The 22,090-nt window shown below is 43.0% G+C and overlaps 1 protein-coding gene across 4 annotated transcripts in view; it reads right to left on the bottom strand.

The window, feature by feature from the left end:
* SYBU (syntabulin) overlaps positions 1-22,090 on the bottom strand; it is a 97,841-nt gene that overhangs the window by 6,305 nt on the left and 69,446 nt on the right. For all 4 annotated transcript variants that reach the window (XM_055126271.1, XM_055126270.1, XM_055126268.1 and 1 more), the window contains exon 5: positions 8,214-8,316. In XM_055126271.1, coding sequence (XP_054982246.1) covers positions 8,214-8,316 — 103 coding nt within the window. The remainder of the gene's footprint in view (positions 1-8,213; positions 8,317-22,090) is intronic.

The raw sequence follows: 22,090 nt of genomic DNA, 5'->3' as shown, positions 1-22,090 counted from the left end.
GAAATAGAAGAGGATGACAAAACGGCATGAACTGAGCCCACATCCTTGTCTCATTTTGACCACCCAATTCCCTCCCCTATCCTGGCTTTCTTTCCATTCCCAGTGGCTTAGCACACCATGCGCCATTTAACTGCTAGATTCTTATTATTAGTCTCCTCATTGCTCTCTCCTCCAGCTTTGTCAAACCCACCCCACCGAGGAGGGTCATCCCTGCACGTCACTGTCTTCAAAGCTACTCAATTCCAGTCCCCACCTCCAGAATTAAGGCCAGACTCTTTTTTGCAAAATTTGTCTTTTTGGTTTGGGCATCACCCCCAGCAGAGATCAGAGCCTACTCCTGGCTCTGTGCTCAGAGATCACTAATGGGGTTCCAGGGATTGAACCTGGCTGGCCACTGTAAAGCAAGCACTCTACTCACTGTGCAATCACTCTGGGCCCGAGGCTAGACTCCAAAGCCAACATGCCTCTAACCAGCGGCCTGTCCCTCCTCCCCCTTCCCTTGATCCCAGACTCCAAACCACTTACAGTTTCGAGATGATCCTTTCTCTCCAACATCATTTGTGTTGGAACTTTTTTCTCTGTCTAGAATGCTCTGTTCTTGTTCCCTCTCCTCAGCCTCCAGATTGTCCTCTCCGTAGAGACTAAACAAACTTGTCTTCATCTTCCGTCCCTAGTCTGGTACAACTGTTGCTCCTTGCTGCTCCCTAATGCTCCATGCAAAACTCCCTCCTGGAAGGTGTCGCTGCACTACAGTTACATATTTGTTTGCCTTCCCCACGAACCTTGGGCATCCTGGAATTGTTGCTGTACCTCAGGAACATCCCTAATCTTTCCTTCCTGGTATACATTCAGTATTCCCTAAATGAGAGCTCAATGAATCAACTCAGTGAGAGTCCTGGAATGGCCATTTATGAGGAACTTAAGCAAATAAGATACTTAACAGAGATATAAGATATATAATAGATATATAATATAACAGAAGGATATCATGATCTTTTCTGTCTTTTTCACAAAGTCAGTATGAAAAATATCAAATCTCAAAGAATGCATGGAATGGAGAGTATCATGTTGAGTGAAATGAGCTGGAAAGAGAGGAACAGTCATAGGAAGATTGCACTCTTATATTTATATATAAATATATATATTTATATTTGTGGAATAAATATATATAATTTATATTTGTGGAATATAAAGTAACAAAATGGGAGACTAACACCCAAGAATAGTAGAGATAAGGACCAGGAGTATTGCTCCATGGCTTTGAAGCTGGCCTCACATGCTGGGGGTAAAGGCAGTTGACATAGAGAAGGGACCACCAAGCAAAGGATGCTTGGAGGACCCACTCAGGATGGGAGATGCATACCAAAAGTAGACTATAGACCGAACATGATAGCCACTGCATTGTAGACCACAATACCCTAAAGGAGAGAGTAAAAGGGAATTTGCCCACCACAGAGGCAGAGGGTGGGGGTGGGATGGGGTGGGAGTGGTGGCAGGGATACTGGGAACATTGGTGGTGGAGAATGGGCACTGGTGGAGGGATGGGTACTCAATCATTGTATGACTGAAATACAAGCACAAAAGTTTGTAAGCCTGTAACTGTATCTCATGGTGGTTCATTAAAAAATAAAAGGAAGGAAGGAAAGAAAGAAAGAAAGAAAGAAAGAAAGAAAGAAAGAAAGAAAGAAAGAAAGAAAGAAAGAAAGAAAGAAAGAAAGAAAAACATGTAAGTACATTCAGTAAAGGGTGTGTTTGTGTATGTATATGTATGTGTGTATGTGTGTGTGTGTGTGTGCTTATTGCCAGGAATCAAACCTATGTCTCCATATTGCTTGCAAGCACTTTTACCACTAAGCCATATTGTTCACCGTATTCAATAAGCTATAAGGGCAATTCAACTGTAGGGTATTATTACAGGGTAAAACTTGTTTGGACTTCCCTGTTAATCCAGTCCAGACATTTGACACTCACTAAATAAAATAAGCAAGCAGCTTGAGACTGTAAAATTACTTAAACAGTATAACAGGTATGTGTCAGGAATATGTCCTGTTGACATTACAAGAAAACAAAGGAGAACAAGGTACCTTTCATAGAATAGAGCTGTGTTTTGACAATTTTAATAATAGCTGTATCCAGCCCTGTGTACATGTGGATATGTTCACATACTTGACTCCCAAACCATAAAGCTTTGCTTGACATCAAATACAGTATCAACAAACTGTCAACTCAATAAGCCAGACATAAGGGAACATCACCAAATTCTTCAGTAAAGCAGTTCTTTCCTTTTGAAGCCATCCAAATGGACTGTTTCCTCTTCGTGAGGGACACTTTATAGGGAACAGATGGGCTGATGGCTCTCTGACAAACCAGCGTTGGCAGCCCTGGGATGGGGAGGAGCTCGGACCGTCGGAAAGTCATGCAATCTGGTTGGGATTGGCTTCTCCATGCTTCACTTCTAAGTTTGGCACCAATGGGCCTATTTCTTCACGAAACTTGGAGATATAAGGAGGATTAACCACCCCACAAGTTAGGAGAGAAAGCAAAGTGCTAATTCCTGCTTTTGACCTGGAATTTCTAACTGAATTAACCTCCTCTGAGGTCTTCTCATAACCCTTGATGGTTCCAGAAACTCCTGAATATAGCACACTTGTTCCTCCATGCTATTAAGCTGATACAGTGATTCTCCCCTGCCCAACCCTACTTCTTTCACCCTCATTCTATTGACTCCATTATCTGAAAGCAACTGAGTCAATCAGGTCACTGAAAGTCATGTCCGAAGGGAACACAGGTTTCTTCAACTATTGGAAAATGAATCACTTCTAGGATACTTTTTATAAGCAGATGTGGCCTAAAATTTAATGTGCGATAATTGGAGTTTTGCCAGCACTCCAAAATAACCTATCAAATCAAGTGAAGCAACATAAAATTAGAAAGGAATACAAACACAGCCATTAGTGATAGGAAATGTACACTGGTGAAGTGACCGATATGGAAACTCTACATGACTAAAACCCTATCATGGACAACTTTCTGTTCATCTTATGGTGATTTAAAAAAAAAAAAAAACAGACATACAGTCAAAGCAGGAATGACAGGAGAAATGCACAGGTTCTAGAGACGAGTGGTTGGGGATTCCTCTCACTGTTTGGCAGTCAGGCCTCCATGAAGGCTGACATAAAACTAAGGCCCATGGGGCAGGAGCAATAATACAGTGGGGAGGTCATTTGACTTGTATATAGTCGACATGGGTTTGATCCCCGGCGTCCCATATGGTCCCTTGAGCACTGCCAGGAGTAATTTCTGAGTGCGGAGATAGGAACAACCCCTGAGCATCACTAGATCTGACCCAAAAAGCCAATAAATAAATAAATAAATAAATAAATAAATAAATAAATAAAACAACTAAAGCCCAAAGCACTTTCACTTTTGCCTTTTAATGTAAGAGTAAAAAAAAAACTGTTGGAGATTTCTTTTTGTTTTTTTCTTTTTTTTTGCTTTTTGGGTCACACCCAGCAGTGCTCAGGGGTTACTCCTGGTTCTGCACTCAGAAGTTACTCCTTTTGGTGCTCGGGGGACCATATGGGATGCTGGGAATTGAACCAGGTCCTCATAGAAGGCAAATGCCCTACCTGCAGTGCTATTGCTCCAGCCCCCTGGAGTTTTCTTTCAGTGAGCAAAAACAGGCACAGAAGGGCCTCAAATAACATTAGTTTGTTTAACAATGTTTCATTATCATGTTGATGAGAAAAAAACAACCCCAGCAGATACTGAAGAAAATGCCAATGTCATTATTTGGAACTTGGTTTCATGATATCTTGTTTCTCTTAAGTTCCAAAAATCTCTCCATGACATTAGGTGAAGAGTTACAGTACAAATTAAGCAGAGTGCATAACTTAAACTTTAAAAAAAATTGGGAGCCGTTTACCTTTAATAGAAATAGAAAATGGTTTCCCTTCTATGGAAAATGGTGTCGATATTTCTCAAAAATAAAGACAGACATAGAAAGATTGCACTCATCTGTGGAATATAGAATAATAGACTAGGAGTCTAACACCCAAGAATAGTAGAAATAAGTACTAGGAGGTTGACTCCATGGCTTGGAGGCTGGTCTCTCATTCTGGGCAACTCAGAGAAGGGAACACCAAGTAAAATGTGGTCGGAGATCATGCGGGGGAGGGGTGACGCGTGTAGACTAGAGACTGAACGTAATGGCCGCTCAACACCTTTATTGCAAACCACAACACCCAATCAGAGAGAGAGAACGAAAGGGAATACCCTGCCATAGTGGCAGTTTGGGGTGGGGGGAGACGGGACTGGGGAGGGTGGGAGGGACGCTGGGTTTACTGGTGGTGGAGAATGGGCACTGGTGAAGGGATGGGTTATCGAACTTTGTATGGGGGAAACATGAGCACAAAAATGTATAAATCTGTAACTGTACCCTCACGGTGATTCACTAATTAAAAAATAAATTAAAAAATAAAATAAAATAAATAAATGCAAATGAACTATCATATGATCCACCACGTCCAGTGCTAAGTAACTATTTGGAGAATACAAAAAAAGCGTTAAAACACACACATTCATTGAGGCAATATATAGAAGACCCAAGATCTAGGACCCACCCACAAGCCCAACAACAGGTGCGTGAGTAAAGAAGATGCATGCAATATACACAGCAAAATACCGCTCAGCTATAAGAAAAGACAAAATCTAACCCTTTGCTAAAACATGAATGAAGTTGAGAAGAATGTTAGGCTAAGCAAAATAAGTCAGAAAGGGAAAGACAAATACCGGATGAGCTCACTCATGCATGGTAAATAAAGAAACAAAGCAAGAGAATAGCCAACCCCCAATGAAAACAGAACTTCAGCTCCAACAACAGAATCGAAGTCACAAAGTGGGTGGGAAGGACAGATGTGAATATGTTGGTGGTAGGTGTGGCATGGTAACATTGTACTGAAACATAAATATTTGTACTCTCATAAACCATCAATAAAATTTTAAAAAGTAAGAGAGGGTAGGAGAGATATCTCAAAGGGTTTTGCATATGGAAGGCCTGCGTTTGATCCTGGTATCACATTGTCCCTCTTCTGCCTAGAGGAGCCCATGAGCACCTCTGGGGGTGCAAGAGTGAGACCCTCCACCAAGAAAAAAAAAAGCAAAGGAAATCTGCATATTATTTTGAATTAGAACACAGGTATCTTAGGTACTGCCTATATTACATTTAAAAATCACTACTGATTTCCTTTGTGTGATATATGCACAGAAATGCATGGTGACACACAACTTCAATTAGAAGAGGCTCTTACAAGAATTCATCCACTATAAAGAAGAAAGCAAGAAGATGTTATACTATCAAACAATTTTAAGGTGCAATCAAGATATTGCATATCCTTCAGACAGTAGATAGCAAACCATTTGTGATAGCCAACTTTTAAAATAGAACTTGCTAGAGTGCTAAAAAAGAAAAATCTCACCTTGGTTCCTAAAGTTTACGTCAAGTGCCAAATTGATTGTGAATGGTGGAGAAGAAAGCATTTTGAGAGCAAAAGCCACAATTTCTCATTGCTCGTGGCTCTGAACAGGCAAACTCAATGCTACTCTCCAAACTCAAGCTAGGTCCAGTGAACTAAAGGAGTGTAGGCCAGAAGGAGGAGAATTTTGCTGGGCCCTTGCACCCCTGAACCCAGGAAATGGTTTCGTGAGAGCAAAAGAGATACAAAGGAGGAAACCTCAAAGGGGACCTACAGGAGTTTCTGTTTCCCAGATGCTGCCCCCTACTTCAGATAACACTATTGTCACCCACACCCTCATCACCGTCACTGTCATCCTCATCATGGGTCACTTTAGGGGCTGAATCACGTTTTCCCCTAATTCATATGTTTATTGAAGTCCTAACTCCCAGCACCCAGTCAGGATTTGGAAAGGGAAGTTATAGCATTTCAATTAAAAGAAGGTCCTGGGATTAGCCGCTAATCTAATTTGACTAGTGGCTAAAGATGAAGAGAGGAAATGTGGACACAATTAGGCAGAGAATAAAAAAATAATAATAATAAATTTTTTTAAAAAGATGGCTACTTTCAAATCAAGGCACCAGCCCCCCAGGAAGAAGGCGATCACGCCTACACCCGGATGCTGAACTTCTCCAAAATTTGAGTCTCCACAATTGTTGGAGCCAACTAGACTGTAACATTTTATTATGGCAGCCCGCACAAGGCCCGTTCTCACCATCATTACCCTCATGTAATCACGGCCATCCTTCCCACTACATCCACTCCTGCCCTCCACATCTATTATACTTTTACCTTTAGTGACTTGATCCGCTGTTTATTGACCTTCCTAAATTCTGGGCCCTGTACTCAACACATAATTGAACTCAGCAGGCAGAGATCTCCAGAACCGGAAATTGAAATGGAAACCAAGGGGAACAAACAATGGAGACCTGAGGAGGGACAGAGAGCTAATACGGGATTAAGGTGTTTGTCTTCATGCAGCCAACCTCCACCTCATGTGGCTCTCTGAGTACCACTAGGAGTGATTGCTGAGCACAAAGTCAGGAGTAAGCCAGGAGAACTGCTGGGTTCAAGATACCAATTATGAATAAGTCTATGAAATCAAGGGTTCAAGACTAGAACACTTTCTGCTACTCAGTATTCTTTACAGTACTTTGGGATTTAATCATAAACTCAAGTTTTTTTAAAAATATGCAATACATTTTTGCTGCTTCTGTTGGTCATATCTTTTCCTTTCTGCTTTTCAGTACCTAGAATCACAGGTAAGTGCTAATTTCTTTAGCAGGTTAGAGAAATCATTTACTCTCAGAGCGAGTCACCTCAGATTTATATTGAGAATTTTTATATTCATGGCCTTGGTCTTAGAAGCACTTTGTTGCCAAAATAAGTGGCATTTGGGGATAAAGCAAAGGTGTTTTTTCCTGTGGAGATCATTCCTGTTCGTGGTATGGTTTAAACTTTGTTTTGAACAATAAAATTTTGTCTCATTTTCTTGTCTCGGCAAAGCCTCAGTTTCATCTTCTCCCAAGAAAAATGAAAAATACTTGCTGGCTGACTCTTGAACACATAAGCTTTTAGAATTTTACTCAGTAGCTTTTTCTCTAGAGAAAAAAAAAACACCTTTGAATTCATATTATTCAACTCCCTTCACAAACATGGACACTGTCATAGCCAAATGACTGTCCCAAAGCCAAAAGGAAAAATCCTTGTCTTGTGGCCCATGGCTCACACCATCCCCTTATTTGGGTCCCGATAGAAGTGGGGTCTCACAGAGACCTCCTGGGACCACCAACCTGCCTGAAATATATGATCCAGCTCATCATCAAAGATATCCTTTCCCCATGTATTAAAAAAAATGCTATTATTTGTGTATACATGGTCTTCCCTTCTATGCCAAATCTAATTTCCTTGGAGTGGGCTGCTCACCTGCCCAGCTGAATCAAGAAAGGCTTATTGGATGAGTAAATAAAGTCACCCGCAGAAGCAAAGAATCCCGAGGCTTAGACTCCACCCCATCCGGTCCCCCTTATTTAACTTTCGTGTTGCTGGAGATGAAACCCATGTGCTCGGCCACAGAGCCAGGCCCCCAGCTCTCATCCCAAAGCTAACATCATCAGTGGTAAATAATGACGGATTTTGCAATGCTCCAAGAATAAATAAATTAAAAAAATCAATCCTTACACTAAGCCTAGGAGATGAGTTTTTAGGAGAGACCTATTTTATAGACAAGAAAATCTGAGGCACAGAAGTTGAGTGATGTGTTCAGTGCCACACAGCGTGGCTCCAGAGTCCAGTGCTCAGGTGTGCTGCTCTGATGTCCCCACAATGGGAGCCACCCGAGCCTCTGGGCTTCCTGCCTGCTTCACTCCTTTCCCTGGAGGATATTAGGAGTGATGGGGGTTCACTAAGCGGAATTTTTTTTTTTTGGTTTATTTTGGGAACGCACCTGGCTGTGCTCTGGTGGGTGAAATCTGGCAGCCGGTTAGGACCTAATGCAGTGCTGGGGATTGAACCCAGGTCCGCCGCATGCCGGGCATGTGAGTTTCCAAACCTGACAATGCCGCCTCGGCTAACCCAAGCCAAACCTGTTGGGACCGACTGAAGCGGAATAGAGAGCAAGCTCGCAGTGAGGCCCAAACACCAGGCGCAGGCGAGGCCCGGTGGAAAGCGCCAAGCTCTGCAGACACGAGGGGAACCTACTTGCGTGGGAAGGACGCCCGCTTGCTTCCCGGCGCCGACATATGGACCTCCGGAGCAGAAATGCTGCCGGTGCTGCTGGAGGAGCTGAAATCCGCTTCACTACCTGGAAGACAGCAGGGGGGAGAGAGAAGTGTGAGGAAACAGCCCTGGGCCCTGCCCCCAGCCCGGGGCTCCCTGCACACTGGCGCCCTGGCAAGGGGCAAGATGCCAATGTTTGCGGAGCTCCCTGCTTTCCACCCTACCCCCCACCCTCACCCCCCAGCAGTCGGGAGAAGCGCAGCACAGCAACACTGTTTCCTGAAGAGCGCTTGGTGGTGGTGGTGGTGGGGTGTTCCTGAAGGTGGGCTCTTCCCGCAGACCACCTACGGGATCCGAGGGGCTAGGGGGGTGGGGGGCGGGGAGACACGCACCCTCCTGCCCCAGGGGTCAGCCACTCCTTCTGCATCACTGGCATCCTTGTATTTTGCTCCTCCAAACTCAGCAGCTTGAAATGCATGCTGGTCAGCCCAAGGAGTTTTTCCAAGAAAGTTTATCTTTGGCCTTTCAGAGTGAGCCACAGCTATAACTGCCACTTTAGTGTGGGGATAATGACCCCGTTTAGGAGGGAGCCTGGATGGGGGAAAGGCTGGGCTGGAGGGGCGGGGGCGGGCGGGGGAGAAGGGCTGGAGCCTCTGCCCTCTGATTACTTCTCCGAGGCTAGCTGCATGCTCCCACAGAGAACAGAACCTTAACCCAAGAGCCTTTCTAAACGGAAGACTAAGGGTGGGGCGTGGAAGGAGGGAAACTGGGGACACTGGTGATGGGAAACGTACATTAATGAAGGGATGGGTGTTGGAACACTGTATGACGGAAACCCGATCATGAACAACTTTGTTAGTGTGTGCCTAACAGCGATTTAAAATAAATAAATAAACAAAGGAAAAAAGCTTGACAGAGACACAGTGATTCACACAAAGTTGGAAAGTTAGGTTTTGAAAGGCAAGGTTTTCTGTTCCCCCCTTCGCCCCCCCCCCCAATCCCTTAGATTCAAAGATCATAGTGCATTGAGAGTATAGACTGGAACTGGGTATAGTTTTGGAATCATGCCCAAATTCATGTATAACATCAACAACAAAACACGTAACTCTGGAATAGTCCTAATGGAAATATCTCATGGACTGCCTTGGGAAATGAAAGAGGAACAGACCAAAGGAAAAAAAACATTAAAATAATCCCAATGAGAAAAAAACAAATAAGAAGTGAAAAAGAGAGGATTAAGAAGCAAAGATGAAATTCCATATGCTTTTGGAAACTCAGTTCTCAGAGACTATTTGATTTGCCTTCTCAACTTCTCTGATACAGTTTGTGATGCTTTGGCTCTCGATTCCATTTGGTTCACATTTCTGACTTGAAGATGTATCACTTTATCCAGCAATTTTCTAATAAGCTGTGAACAACAATGATCATAACAACTATTTATCGGGTGCCAATTCCATTCAGGGCCTTGAGGAATGCTTCCTATTTTTCAACTTGAAAAGGCAGTAAGACAAGTATTCATCTCATTACACTGTTGAGGAAGCCCAAGCTGATGTGTCTAAGTGCTGCACTTAGAATCAAACTGTCATTCTCTCTGTGATGCAGAGCTGTGTCATCAGAAGGGAGTGGGAGAGTCAGGTGCAAGGGGGCTCCAAATCCATGATGTACAACCTTCCCCCAAATAGTCAAGATAAGTCATAGGCACGAGATGTGTCAGATTAACCCACTGGCGAACAGGTTTCTCTCACTGAAAGATTTCATTATTTTTACTGGGAGGAGCACGAGGCAGTAGCAGCAGGACAGAGAGAAAACTACTGTCCCAGCTTCCAGGACTTCTCACGAAGTTCAGCCTCTTCTGGGAAAGAGATCAAGAATGACTTGTCAGCATTGAGCACATCAGGGAATCCCAACTCCCCAAGGAACTCTGGAACCAGGAGGATGGTAGTTGATCAGAATCAAGATTGGCTACTCCTTCTGGTTTGGGGAGACTTTGTCCAACAATATAATAAGTTCTGAGAAGCTCCCTGAACTTAATGAGTGACCTCTGTAATATGCGGGCTGAACTGTAGTATTTTGAAATCTCAAGGACTGAAAATGGGTAGCATTATCCAGCAGCATTCTAGTTCTGACAGTCTAATTTGACCAGGCATGAACTGCTGATCAGTTATCACGATGGCTATTACACGATAAATGCAGATTATGAAAAAAATTAATCATATGCTCTTCATTATCAGCAATAGAAAACAAACTATCAAATGATGCCTTTTTGGCAGGTCTGATTGTTGGGGGAAAATTTCAAACAATAATAATGGGTTTTCGGGGCCGGAGCGATAGCACAGCGGGTAGGGCATTTGCCTTGCACGCGGCCGACCCGGGTTCGATCCCCGGCATCCCATATGGTCCCCCAAGCACTGCCAGGAGTAATTCCTGAGTGCAAAGCCAGGAGTAACCCCTGAGCATTGCTGGGTGTGACCCAAAAAGCAAAAAAAAAAAAAAAAGAAAAAAAGAAAAAAAAATAATAATGGGTTTTCTGTCAAAACATTGAATGTAATCAAAATAAAAGAGAGTAAAGTGAAAATCATCTGCCACACAGGCAGGGTGGGTGGGGTGGGGGTATACTGGGATTCTTGGTGGTGGAACATGTGCACTGGTGAAGGGATGGGTGTTTGATCATTGTATGACTGAGACTTAAACCTGAAAGCTTTGTAACTGTTCTCACGGTGATTCAGTTTAAAAAAAAAGAGAGAGAGAAAGAGAGAATTAATCTGGTCTAGAGAGATAGGTTAGGGGTTAAGGTGTTTGCCTTACATGTGGCTGACTTGGATTTGATCTGGCATCACATACAGTCTGCTGAGCACACCGGGGTTTACTTCTGAGCACAGAGATAGGAATAATCTCTGAGCAATGTAGGGTGTGGCCCAAAAAAAGGGAATGGGAGGAAATGTGGGGTCATTGGTGGAGAGAATTAGTCACAGTTGATGGGATAGAGGTGGAAACACAAAACCCCATTGTCAACAACTTTGTAAATCATGGTGTGGAAATGTAAGAAGTAATCTGTGGTTGGTAAACTTCTATGGTAGTATTTTCTAATGTAAAATTATTACTCTGAAATATCTATTTTCCCTCCACCCCATCCCCCTGACAGTGCCAGGAATTAAACCCAGGAACTCACACAAGCAAGGAAAGTGCTCTGTTGCTCAGTTATATCCCTGGCTACCCAAAATAATGATTTTCTTGCCTTAGGAGATACCCCTCAATCCCACCAAAATCCCATCCATTGTAATTTAACTGTCTGCTTAAAACGATAAAATCTAGATCAACTATAGAATCACTATCACCTTGTGGGTGGATCCGTGGTAGTTAGGACAGTTTTGTTCTATACTTTATTACTACTAGAATTTAATAGACCAACTCCATCTCTGTGCAGGGTGGAGGCCCACTCTGTTCTGTACTTTTCTAACTTATCCTCTGCTCATTAGCCCAGCCACCCAGCAGTAGCCAGAATTTGGCTATTGCAAGGTAAAAAAAAAAAAATTATCACACTTATTATTTAGGAGTGGGGGTTTGGACCGAAGGGCTCAAATAGACCCAGAAGTGCTCAGGGAGGACTCCGGGTTCTGTGCTCAGGAATCACAGGGTTCAGAAGACAACATGCAGTGCAGGGGATCAAGCCTGGGTCAGCCAGGTATAAGACAAGCTCTTCTCTGCTATACTAGATCTCTAGCCCTTACTGTATTCCTTTTAAGAAAAACATACAAAAGTCAATATTACTACCTCATCTAGTAAACTCTCTGCTTTTCCTAAGCAGGGTAGTTAAGAGGAAATCTAGAGACATGAGCTCACTCCCAGTATTACATATAAGCTGACAACAAAGACACAAGAAAGGAGGGAAATCTTTACTTGTCTCCTTTAAGTGGTGTGTGCAACTCTGGTGTTATGATATTGTGATGTTCCATGCTCTTTGGATACTAAAAGGATACCTAGTACTGTTAATAGGATGTAGGTTGGTGCAGCTTCTATGGAAAATGGTATGGAGAATCCTTTAAAAAGGAAAAAGAAAGGAAAGGAAATGGTGTGTGATTCAGTGATACCAGTTCTAGGTTTTTATCTGAAGGATGTAAAGACACAAATTTGGAAGGTTATTTGCACCCAATGCTTATAACAGCATTATTCCCAGTAGCTAAAACATGGAGTCAATCTAAATGCCCAATGAAAAAGGCCTAGAGAAGGTAGCTATGGTATACCATCTCAATGGAGTATTAGTTGCCATTACAAAGGATGAAATGTATAATTTGGAACAAAATGAATGGAGACTGAGGTGAAAATGCTGTGAAGTAAGAACAGGAGAGACAGTTACTAGATGGTTTCAACTCATGTGTGAAATACAAACAACTAAAGCAAACAAACTGTTTTTTTTTTTTTTAAAGAGCCAAAACCAACTCCTGGACTTGGCAAAAGTCCCAGTGCCAGTCTGAGAGAAGGGAGAGGAGGAGAGGGTGTAGAGGAATGACAAGAGGGGTTATTTTGGTGGTGCATCAGAGCTGAGATTTGGGCACAACTGCGTTCATACAGAGCTGAGATTTGGGAACAACTGAATTCATACAGAGGCCCAGCCCCTGAAACTCCATAATATTATGAGCCAATTTTAAAAAGTAGGAATCAGATTCTTATTCATAAAAAGTAAAACTGATCTTACTGATTTGAAAAAAAAAAATAAAAAGCTGGAGAGAGAGCACAGGTGTTTAGCCTCTGCACATGGCTGACCCTCGTTTGTTCCCTGAGCGTCACCAGGAGTGATCGATCCCTGAGCAAGGTGAAGAGTTACCTCGAGAACTGCCACATGTGGTCCCAAACCCAAAAACTCCCTGAAAAAATAGAGAACAAAAGGGTGGGGGAAGCACCTAGACTAAAAACATTCGAAAGAAAATTCAAATCCCACCTCTGCTGCTTGCTAACTAGACTTAACGGAGGCTCTTGGGACATTTTTTTCAGCAGTTGTATTTTTAATCTGTTAAATGGATATGATAAAATAAATGAATGTATTCGATAGATATAGGTATATTTGATAGATATTTGTGAGCCAGAGAAATAGTATCACAGATAGGGTATTTGCCATCTATGTGACAGGCCAGGATTTGATCCCCAACACCATATACTGTCCCCTGAGCAGTCCAGGAGTGATCTCTTAGTACAGAGCCAAGAGTAAGCCCTGAGCACTGCTGGGTGTGGCCCACAAACAAACAAACAAATAGACTGTTGTGAGAAATCACCTGATCTATTGTAATCTCTCAAGAGATGTTATTCATCATTATTATTCTGCAGAGACTAATTAAGATAACAGTCATTACATTTTAATACAACAATGGTCTAGAAGGAAAAATGTAATCTAGAATTCCCTTCTGCCAAAAGAAAACACCCTAAACTGTGTTTACTCTGCTTTGTTCTGTTTTGGCTTTTGGGGTCACTCTGATTGGTGCCCTGAAGCTACTCCAGGTATATCAAGGGGACGGCTGTCAGCAGTGCCTGAGGGACCACAGTGTCAGGAATCAAACCCCGACTTCCTGTAAGGGGGCACATGTTTCAGCCCTTGGAGCTATCTCCCCAGCCCTACAGTTATCCCTTTGATATAGTCAGCATTCACACTTAGACATTATTATGTCATGCGACTATTTTCCTTTCATAGTATGAATATCTTTAAAACAACATTTTGTTCGAACAATGAATACAGAGGCTATGATGACCACTTTTATTATTTTGTGCCTAAACTATCCTAATTATATTTTATGTATTTGTTCTTTTATTTCTCCTAGAAGTACAGATCCCATAAAATAAGAATGAACATCAGTTCCTTGTACAGACAAGGCAGAAAGTAATGTACATAAGAAGACACAGCCTATAAAAAGTGGAGTCAAGCATTCATTTGTGGTATATAAAAAAATATATACAATAGAAGACTAATATCCACGGCCAGGGAAAACAGGGGATAGGAGGACTGGTTAATGGTTGTAATCAATCACAAGTATGTGTGGGGTGGAGTGTAGGTAAGATAGAGTAGAGACCAGTATGACAATGATAGTTGGAAATGATCACGAAGTGAGTGTTAAAAGTAGGTAAAGGGATATGCATGATAACCTTTCAGTATGTGTACTGCAAACCAGAACTGAGAGAGAGACAGAGAGAGAGAGAGAGAGAGAGAGAGAGAGAGAGAGAGAGAGAGAGAGAGAGAGAGAGAAGTGCCTGCCATGGATGCAGGGGGAAGGGATTGATAGGAGGGAACCAGGGGACACGGGTGCTGGGAAACATACACTGGTGGAGTGATAGGTGTTGGAACACTGTATGACTAAAACCTAATCATGGACAGATTTGTAAGGGTCTATCTCACTATGATTCCATAAAAAGATCTTAAAAAGAAAATAAACCACCAAATGTAAAACAAGACAATAAAAGAAGTGGTAGAGTCAAGAGAAGAAACCTAGAAGGTCTGACTGACCCCAGGGTACTCAGCATTATTCATCTTTAACAGTCAGTAGGTGTACTTGGGCATTCAAATTTATATCCTGGTCTGCTTATTTCCTTAGAATTCATTTCTAAAGCTAGAATTTGAAGCCCAAGGATATGGCCAATTTGATGGCTTTTAACAAATTGCCACAGACATGTTTTTGGGCGCCATTAACTGAAAGTCATGTTTTTGGTCAAGATTGTGGTTACCCCCATTTGCCCATGTGTGGGAAATCATGGCCTTGAGGGAACACTGTGACAGAGCATGGGGAACAATAGTTGGCTCAGGAAAAGTGGGGGTTGAGGGAATTTTACAACATGCGCGTCACAGTATTCTCATCAATAGTGTTTTCATTTCTTGCTAATATTGTCTTGTCCAGATGCAGGGCACGGCGGAGGAGAATTCCAGGACTGAAAGAAGAGGAGGATCTTGGTGACCTCTAAGAAACCAGGCAATAGTAACTCATGGGGATCAAGCATCTTATAGCAGAAAGGATTTTCCAACTCAGCAGCAGAGCTAGCTCTGTTATCTGGTTTTCAGAATCTTGGATGATTTTGTGGGATGGAATTGCTGAGTTCTCTTGAGAGGAGTTACCCTGACCCTAACCCTTAGGCTAACAAGAATTCTGTACATGGAAAGCTAAGGCGAAGACTTGGAGAAGGAAAGAAAAATGGGAAGAAAAGAGTTTGTGCAAAAAACTAGGAACGACTTATTTTTTTTTAATAAAAAAATATCTGCTTGCATTCTGGTCTCTGAGGACATTATTATTTTTTTGCTTTTAAGATACCAAGAAGTCCTCATGCATCAGGACATCACAGACGTCCGAGAACAGAGCGGTCCTGCAATCTACTAAGCTGTCTTAAGCCATCCTAAACCACCTCTTGATCCTTTGTCACCACAAAGCTATCAAATTAATTCAGGCTGCCCACCTAGATTGCTCCTTCAAATAGAAGCAGGAAATTAAAAGAGAAAAAAAATAGTCCTCATCCCTGTAGCCTTCTTGGCCTGCCCACGCCTCTGGCCCCCAGTCCCATCCCTCACACACAGATCTTTTATGTCAATGTCTCGAGGGAGAAGGAAACGACCATTTTCACTGAAGCCAGGCAGAGTGACTAAGGAGCAGCTGGAGCTGTGGAAACATTCATTTGAGAAGATCCTGGATAAAGCAGCTCCCACTAAAGTCAATTCTATAGGACTGACTTAGCCACAGAGCTTTGGGGGAATCCAGCCAACGGATTCAAGGAATGCTTTACAGCCTAAAGAAGATTTCTGTCCATTTAAAAGCTATATTCCCTGTGCCCCTTTACAAATAAATGATGTTGATTTCAGAAAGGGAATCTTTGATCAGAAGATCAATGAGTTGATTCTATAGAGAGCAATGTATAAAGTGCATGTGTTTTCTCATTTGCACTTCAGAGCAGAAGTCTTCCTCGAATTTACAAGCATCACCTGTTTAGGTATTCCAGAAAAGTGATATCTCCATCCTGACTGTTGTTCCATGAATGGAGAGTTGGTAACCAATCCTTTAAAAATGAAGACTAGTTCTATGAAGAGTTTGGGGCAACAGACACGCCATCAGGATTTTGGAGAAAGTGTGAATTACTGTGATAAGTACACACAAATAAACTGTCCTGCTAGGAATTTCTCTTGCAGAGAAACCCCTGAAAAGAGGAAGTGACAGCCCATCAATGATGCCTCGTGAAGGCATGTGCTACAGTAATCCGGAAGCACATTCTGAAAACAAAAAGTGGGTGACATGAACTTTTGTGGGTGGAAGCGAAAGGTCTGGAAGTCCTGTTTCTAGATAAGAAAAAGCTAGATGCGGAGCATGGAGCAAGTTCTGCTTTGCATGCAGAAGTGCCAGATTTGATCCCCAGTACTGCATGGGTCCCTGAGCACTAAGCTGGGAGTAACACTCCATCATTGCAGCGTATAGCTTAAAAATCAATGACTCTTACCTTGCAAAATAGCAAATAACAGATGAAGATTAATAGCTGTGGCTTATCTACAATTGTGTAAATTTGCATAAATCTTTAAATGATCTGTAACCTATTAAATGAATAAAACGTTTAAAGGCATCAAAGATCTGTCCTTTAAGTGATTTGCTTTAGGACTGGGAGAGTGACATTAGAATTTTCATTTTCTATCCTCCTGAGCCACCTAGATTTCTAACCATGTGTATATTACTCTTAGTATAAAACTATGAATCAGAGAATACTGAGATTAAATGTGATTTTTTTCCCATTTTCTTTGAAAGAATCTAGTTTTGAAAAGAAATCATTTTATAATAAAAGTAATCATGCCCTAGAATGAGAGAAGAGGGTGGTTCTTGTCACTGGCCTTTGATCCCTGTTTCTATCCTAAGCTTCTCAGAGCTTTGAAAACAAGTTATTAACTCTCTCGGTGCCAATTGCCTTATTATTGCTTCTCAGGGATAAAACTCAGCACTGACAAGAGATGTCAGTGGGAAGGAGGTGAAACACGCATCTTTGTTTCGGATCCTTTTGAACTAGCTTTTCTGTTAACTTACATCATTTCTGCCTATAATGAGGGGTATGCTGACTTGAAAGTAATACAAGAGTTTCCTTCAGTCACTCCACAGAGGGAAACGCCTTATCCCACTGAAACCACACATTTCTATAATCATGATGTGCAAAAGGCTTCCCTGGCCACTTTTCAGTGGAGACCATATTTCTATTTTTGCAGTGTGTGTGTGTGTGTGTGTGTGTGTGTGTGTGTGTGTGTGTGTCAGAAAGAGAGAGACAGAGACAGAGACAGAGACAGACAGACAGAGAGACAGAGAGATCACACACATACAATAACAGGATTAAAAATCCATACTCCCTATGAGTTCTTCCAAGTATCTCTGGAGTTGCTGTAGAGGTTAGGTCGAACCCCGCCCTTAGAAACTGCAAGGGAAATGCACCTAGGGTTACAGCTCAAGTCTTAGCAGAGACCAGTCCTCCGAGGCAGGTAGTTTGGAAATTATAAGAATGAAAGGGAGGGAAAGAGCATGGGAAAGAGATCCCAGAGCACCTACAGAGTCAAGGACCCCTCCAGTCAGTCCACGGGCCATGCAACTGTGGCCAAGAAGAGTGAATGAGAGAAATGGGAGAGTGTGAAGGAGGAGGTGGAGGAGAGTAATTCTAACCAGGACAAATGAAATGATTATTCATTTTCTGCAATGGGTTAGGGTATGCCTCCTTCCCGTCTGCTTCACCACCAGTGAAAATGAAAATAATGCATTGGCCAACCTTCACATGATATGGGAAAGGAGTGAGGGTGAAGGTTGGCTCCCGGAGTGAGTGTCCACTCTTTCTGGGACCCCTTTCTTCATTCATCATCCATAGACCTGGCCCTGCTAATTAGCAGAGTAGCCATGAGGAGAAATCTGAGAAGAGACTGATCATCGCAACCAGAGGTCAACTAGATAGACACCTCAGGGTTCCTCCCAGTAGGGCCGCTGTCATACCCTACTTAACATCAGCAGAGGGAGGCATCAGCCTGCAAACTCACACACCAACACGCTTTCTGTTTTGAAGGTGCTAGGTATAACGCTTGGCTCCACTTCTCTCTGATTAGTTCTTAGCCTATCCTTGTCTGAGTTTCCCTAGGTGTTCACATCTACACACACATATATGTACACACGGTGACTTATTCCTTACCTAGCAACAATTTACTCAGCATCTGCCATGAGACTCAGACCTCACAGGACTGCTGTCGGGAGGACCCAAATCATGGAAAGTGTGGGACACGCTCATGAATATTGAGCTGACACTTAGAACTGGGATGCACGAACTCGGAATCTTATTGTGCCATTGCAAGTGGCAGAATTCTGTGGTTTCAGGGCAACAGATTGTGTAGCAATGAGGAGAGCTGCAAGGACAAGAGAACCTGGCTCTTGCCCCAGGAGCTGTGAGAGTCAGAATTTTCTTACTAGGGAGTGGAAGGGGAAAAGAACAGAAGCCGAGACAGGGAGGCCAGCAAGACGCAGAGTTCATTCACAGGTATGCAGGGGAGAAGCCGGGGGAGTCTCTCCAAGCTCTATCCTGACCTGCCAATATTTGCAGGGGAAGGTACAGGTTGTTCAGAACTGAGCCCTTCCAGGGAGTTAATTTGCACAAAGTTTGGCTTGAAAAGCTGCTGGACCTGCAATCTGAAGGGCCCTCAACCTGGGTATATTTATTTTTCTCAGAGTCACAACTGGTGGCACTTGGGGGCATATGATACTGGGGCTGAATTCAAAGCTTCCCATTCGCCAGGCATTTGTGTCCTCTTCCAAGTGAGCTGTTTTCCAGACTTAACCCCCCTGGAGAAACAGAGGGCTGGGACCAGAACGATGGGACAGCAGGTCAGGCACCTGGCTGACCTGGATTCGATCCCCTGTACGCCACCCATATGGTCCCCCAAGTACTGCCGGGAGTAATCCCAAAAGCACAGAGCCAGGAGTAAGCCCTGAGCAACCCCTTCCCCTTCAAAAACCAACAGAGCAACCAACTATAGAGCCAGGAGTAAGCCCTTATTTATTTTGCTAGGTGTGGCCACCCATGTCCCAAATAAATGAATGAATGAATAAATAAATAAATATATAAAGGAGGTGCCAGAAAGATAGTTCAAAGAGTTTTACTGTGCTTGCTTCACTGAGAACCCCCAGAGGTGTCCTCTGAATGATATGGTAGGAGTAGCCCCCAAGCAATGCCAAAATCAATCAACAAGAAAAGGGAGAACTGACCATTCTGGAGTGAGGTATCAAACGTTCTTGGGCCGAAACGCTCCCTAACCCAGCAGTCTCCCTTTTAAGCTGTCCCCTCAGCCGCGACCAGGCTCTGATGTGAATCGTGTCCATGGCTGACTGACCCAGTGCTGGGCCCCTCTGCAGGGGGGTTTCCGCCAACTGTCCTCCTGGTACCTGGCCTTCACAGAACAGCTTGCAAGGTCACTGCCGTGCGTTATCCTGCAGGCATGGGAATCCCAAGAGCAAATCTGCCGTGCAGAATTTTCCAGACATGCACATGCCCCGATCTTTTTTTTTAATTAATTATTTTATTTTTTTTAACTTTTTATTAAATCACCATGTGGAAAGTTACAAAGTTCTCAGGTTTATGTCTCAGTTATACAATATTCAAACACCCATCCCTTCACCAGTGCCCATATTCCACCACCAAAATCCCCAGTGTACCCCCCGCCCCCACTCCCTACCCCCTACTGTATAACTAATGAATTTTTCTCTTTACCTTGATTACATTCTATATTTCAACACAAAACTCACTATAGTTGTTTGAGTTTCCACCCAAGAGACACAGACCTACTACCAAGGAAGCATTTTCCATTGCTGGGAATGAAGAGATATGTAGTCCCACTGCTACAAGTACATAACTCTTTTTTTTTCTTTTTTCCTTTTCCCTTCCCCCCCATCCCCCTTCCCACGCCTCATAGCATGGTGTACGCCACACCGGTCGGACAGCGTGGGGATTTTGCTTAGTTCACAATCCAGAGAGGTGGCTGCTACATTAATAACCTTCAATATTTCAACAAAACCTTACTGTTATTATTTGGAGTTTCCACCCCAAGTCAGACCTGTTCAAAAGGAACCGTTTCACATTGCTGACAATTATAAATGTTAACTCTTGGATTTTAGGTTTTGGATTTCTGTATAAAGTCCAGGGAAGATTCTGCCAGAAATTGCATAGCCCAGCTCACAGTCCCAGTGCATTGCTGTAAGAAGTCTCTGGAATCAAAGTCTTTAGGTGCAGAGGTTCCGCTTCACTCTCAGTAGCTCTGAATTTACAAATATACTGAGCTGAGTTCTTACCCCCTTCAGAAAAGAAGAACAACAACTAGCTGGAGAATTGTGGCTGCTTCTATTTCAGGAGAATTGTTTATCCAGGGATTACCCAAACAGGGTGCCTGCCTTCCGTGTCTATCGGGAAAACCTCTCTCAGGGAGAAGCAGGAGTGTCACTGGGGAGATGGAGAAGTTAAAGAGGAGGAAGGAGGGAGAAAGAAATGGGAAGCAAGATGGGGTCAACACTAAGGTGCCAGGAGGGTGAGGACTAATTTCTGGGACCCAACCAAGAAGGGAAAGAGTGTTTGCAAAGGCAGCACTTGTGAGATCGGAGTACAGCGTGGAAAATCAGCACTCACCTGCCACGTGGCATTTCTGTATTTTCTCTGCAACCTAGGCAGCTATTTTCTTAATGGCCCTTTGATTCAGGATTATTCCATTGATGTTGAGACTGAGCTCAGCGACGTATGCATGCAAGGCATGAGATTTGTGGCTGACACCTTGAAATGTGAGCATCAGATACACAGAACTGGGTTTCTGTGGGCCTAGACAAGACTCTTTTATTTCTGACTAGTTTGTCTGTGTGTGCTCATGCTGTTTACCTATTTTACTTTTTAAAATTTTCTATTATATATATATATTTTGCTTTTTGGGTCACAGCTGGTGATGCTCAGGGGTTACTCCTGACTTTGCACTCAGAAATTACTCCTGGCGGTACTCGAGGGACCATATGGGATGCTGGGAATCGAACCCGGGTCGGCTTCGTGCAAGGCAAACGCCCTACCGGCAATGCTATTGCTCCAGCCCTGTTTACCTATTTTTAAAATGGCGATGAACAAACCATAATGCCTAAAATGAGAGAGAGAGAGAGAAAGAGAGAGACAGACAGACAGACAGGCAGACAGAGGGGGAGAGAGAGAGAGAGGAGAGGTGCCTATCACAGAGACAGGCTAGGGTGGGGGGATATGAGAGGGGTGGGAGCGAAACTGGGGACACTAGTGCTGGGAAATTACACTGGTGGAGGGATGGGTGTTGGAACATCGTATGACTGAAACCTAATCATGAACAGCTTTGTAATGCTCTATCTATGGTGATTCAATTAAACATAACATAAAATAAAATGATGATAAACAAAGACACCCTGAGCCACCTCAAAACTCAGACCATCAACTCTTCCTCCCACAGCATCCTTCATCCTCTCCTTTTGTTCTTTCACCTTTGGTTTTATGAAGAATAATCACATCAACATGTATTCCTGAAAAGAAATGTCTTGTTTTCCATGTTGTTCATTTTAAATTCTCTTTTGTTTTTTACTTGGTGGTGGGAGGGGGACAACACCTGGAGCTATTCAGGGGTTACTCCTGGCTTTGCACTTGGGAATTACTCCTGGTGGTACTTGGGGAACCATAAGGTATATTGAAGATCGAACCCAGGTTAGCTCTACGCAAAATAAGTGACCAAGGCAAGTGCCCTACCCACTGCACTATTGCTCCAGCCCTTTGTTTAACATTCTTATAAAAAATAACAAGTTAGCGTTATATATATGTATATATATACATATATGTATATATAATGCTAT

This window comes from Sorex araneus, chromosome 2 (assembly GCF_027595985.1).
Source record: "Sorex araneus isolate mSorAra2 chromosome 2, mSorAra2.pri, whole genome shotgun sequence".
In the NCBI taxonomy this organism is placed as follows: domain Eukaryota; kingdom Metazoa; phylum Chordata; class Mammalia; order Eulipotyphla; family Soricidae; genus Sorex; species Sorex araneus.
The sequence above is the reverse complement of the archived record's forward strand: the minus strand, read 5'-3'. Positions and strand labels throughout refer to the sequence as shown.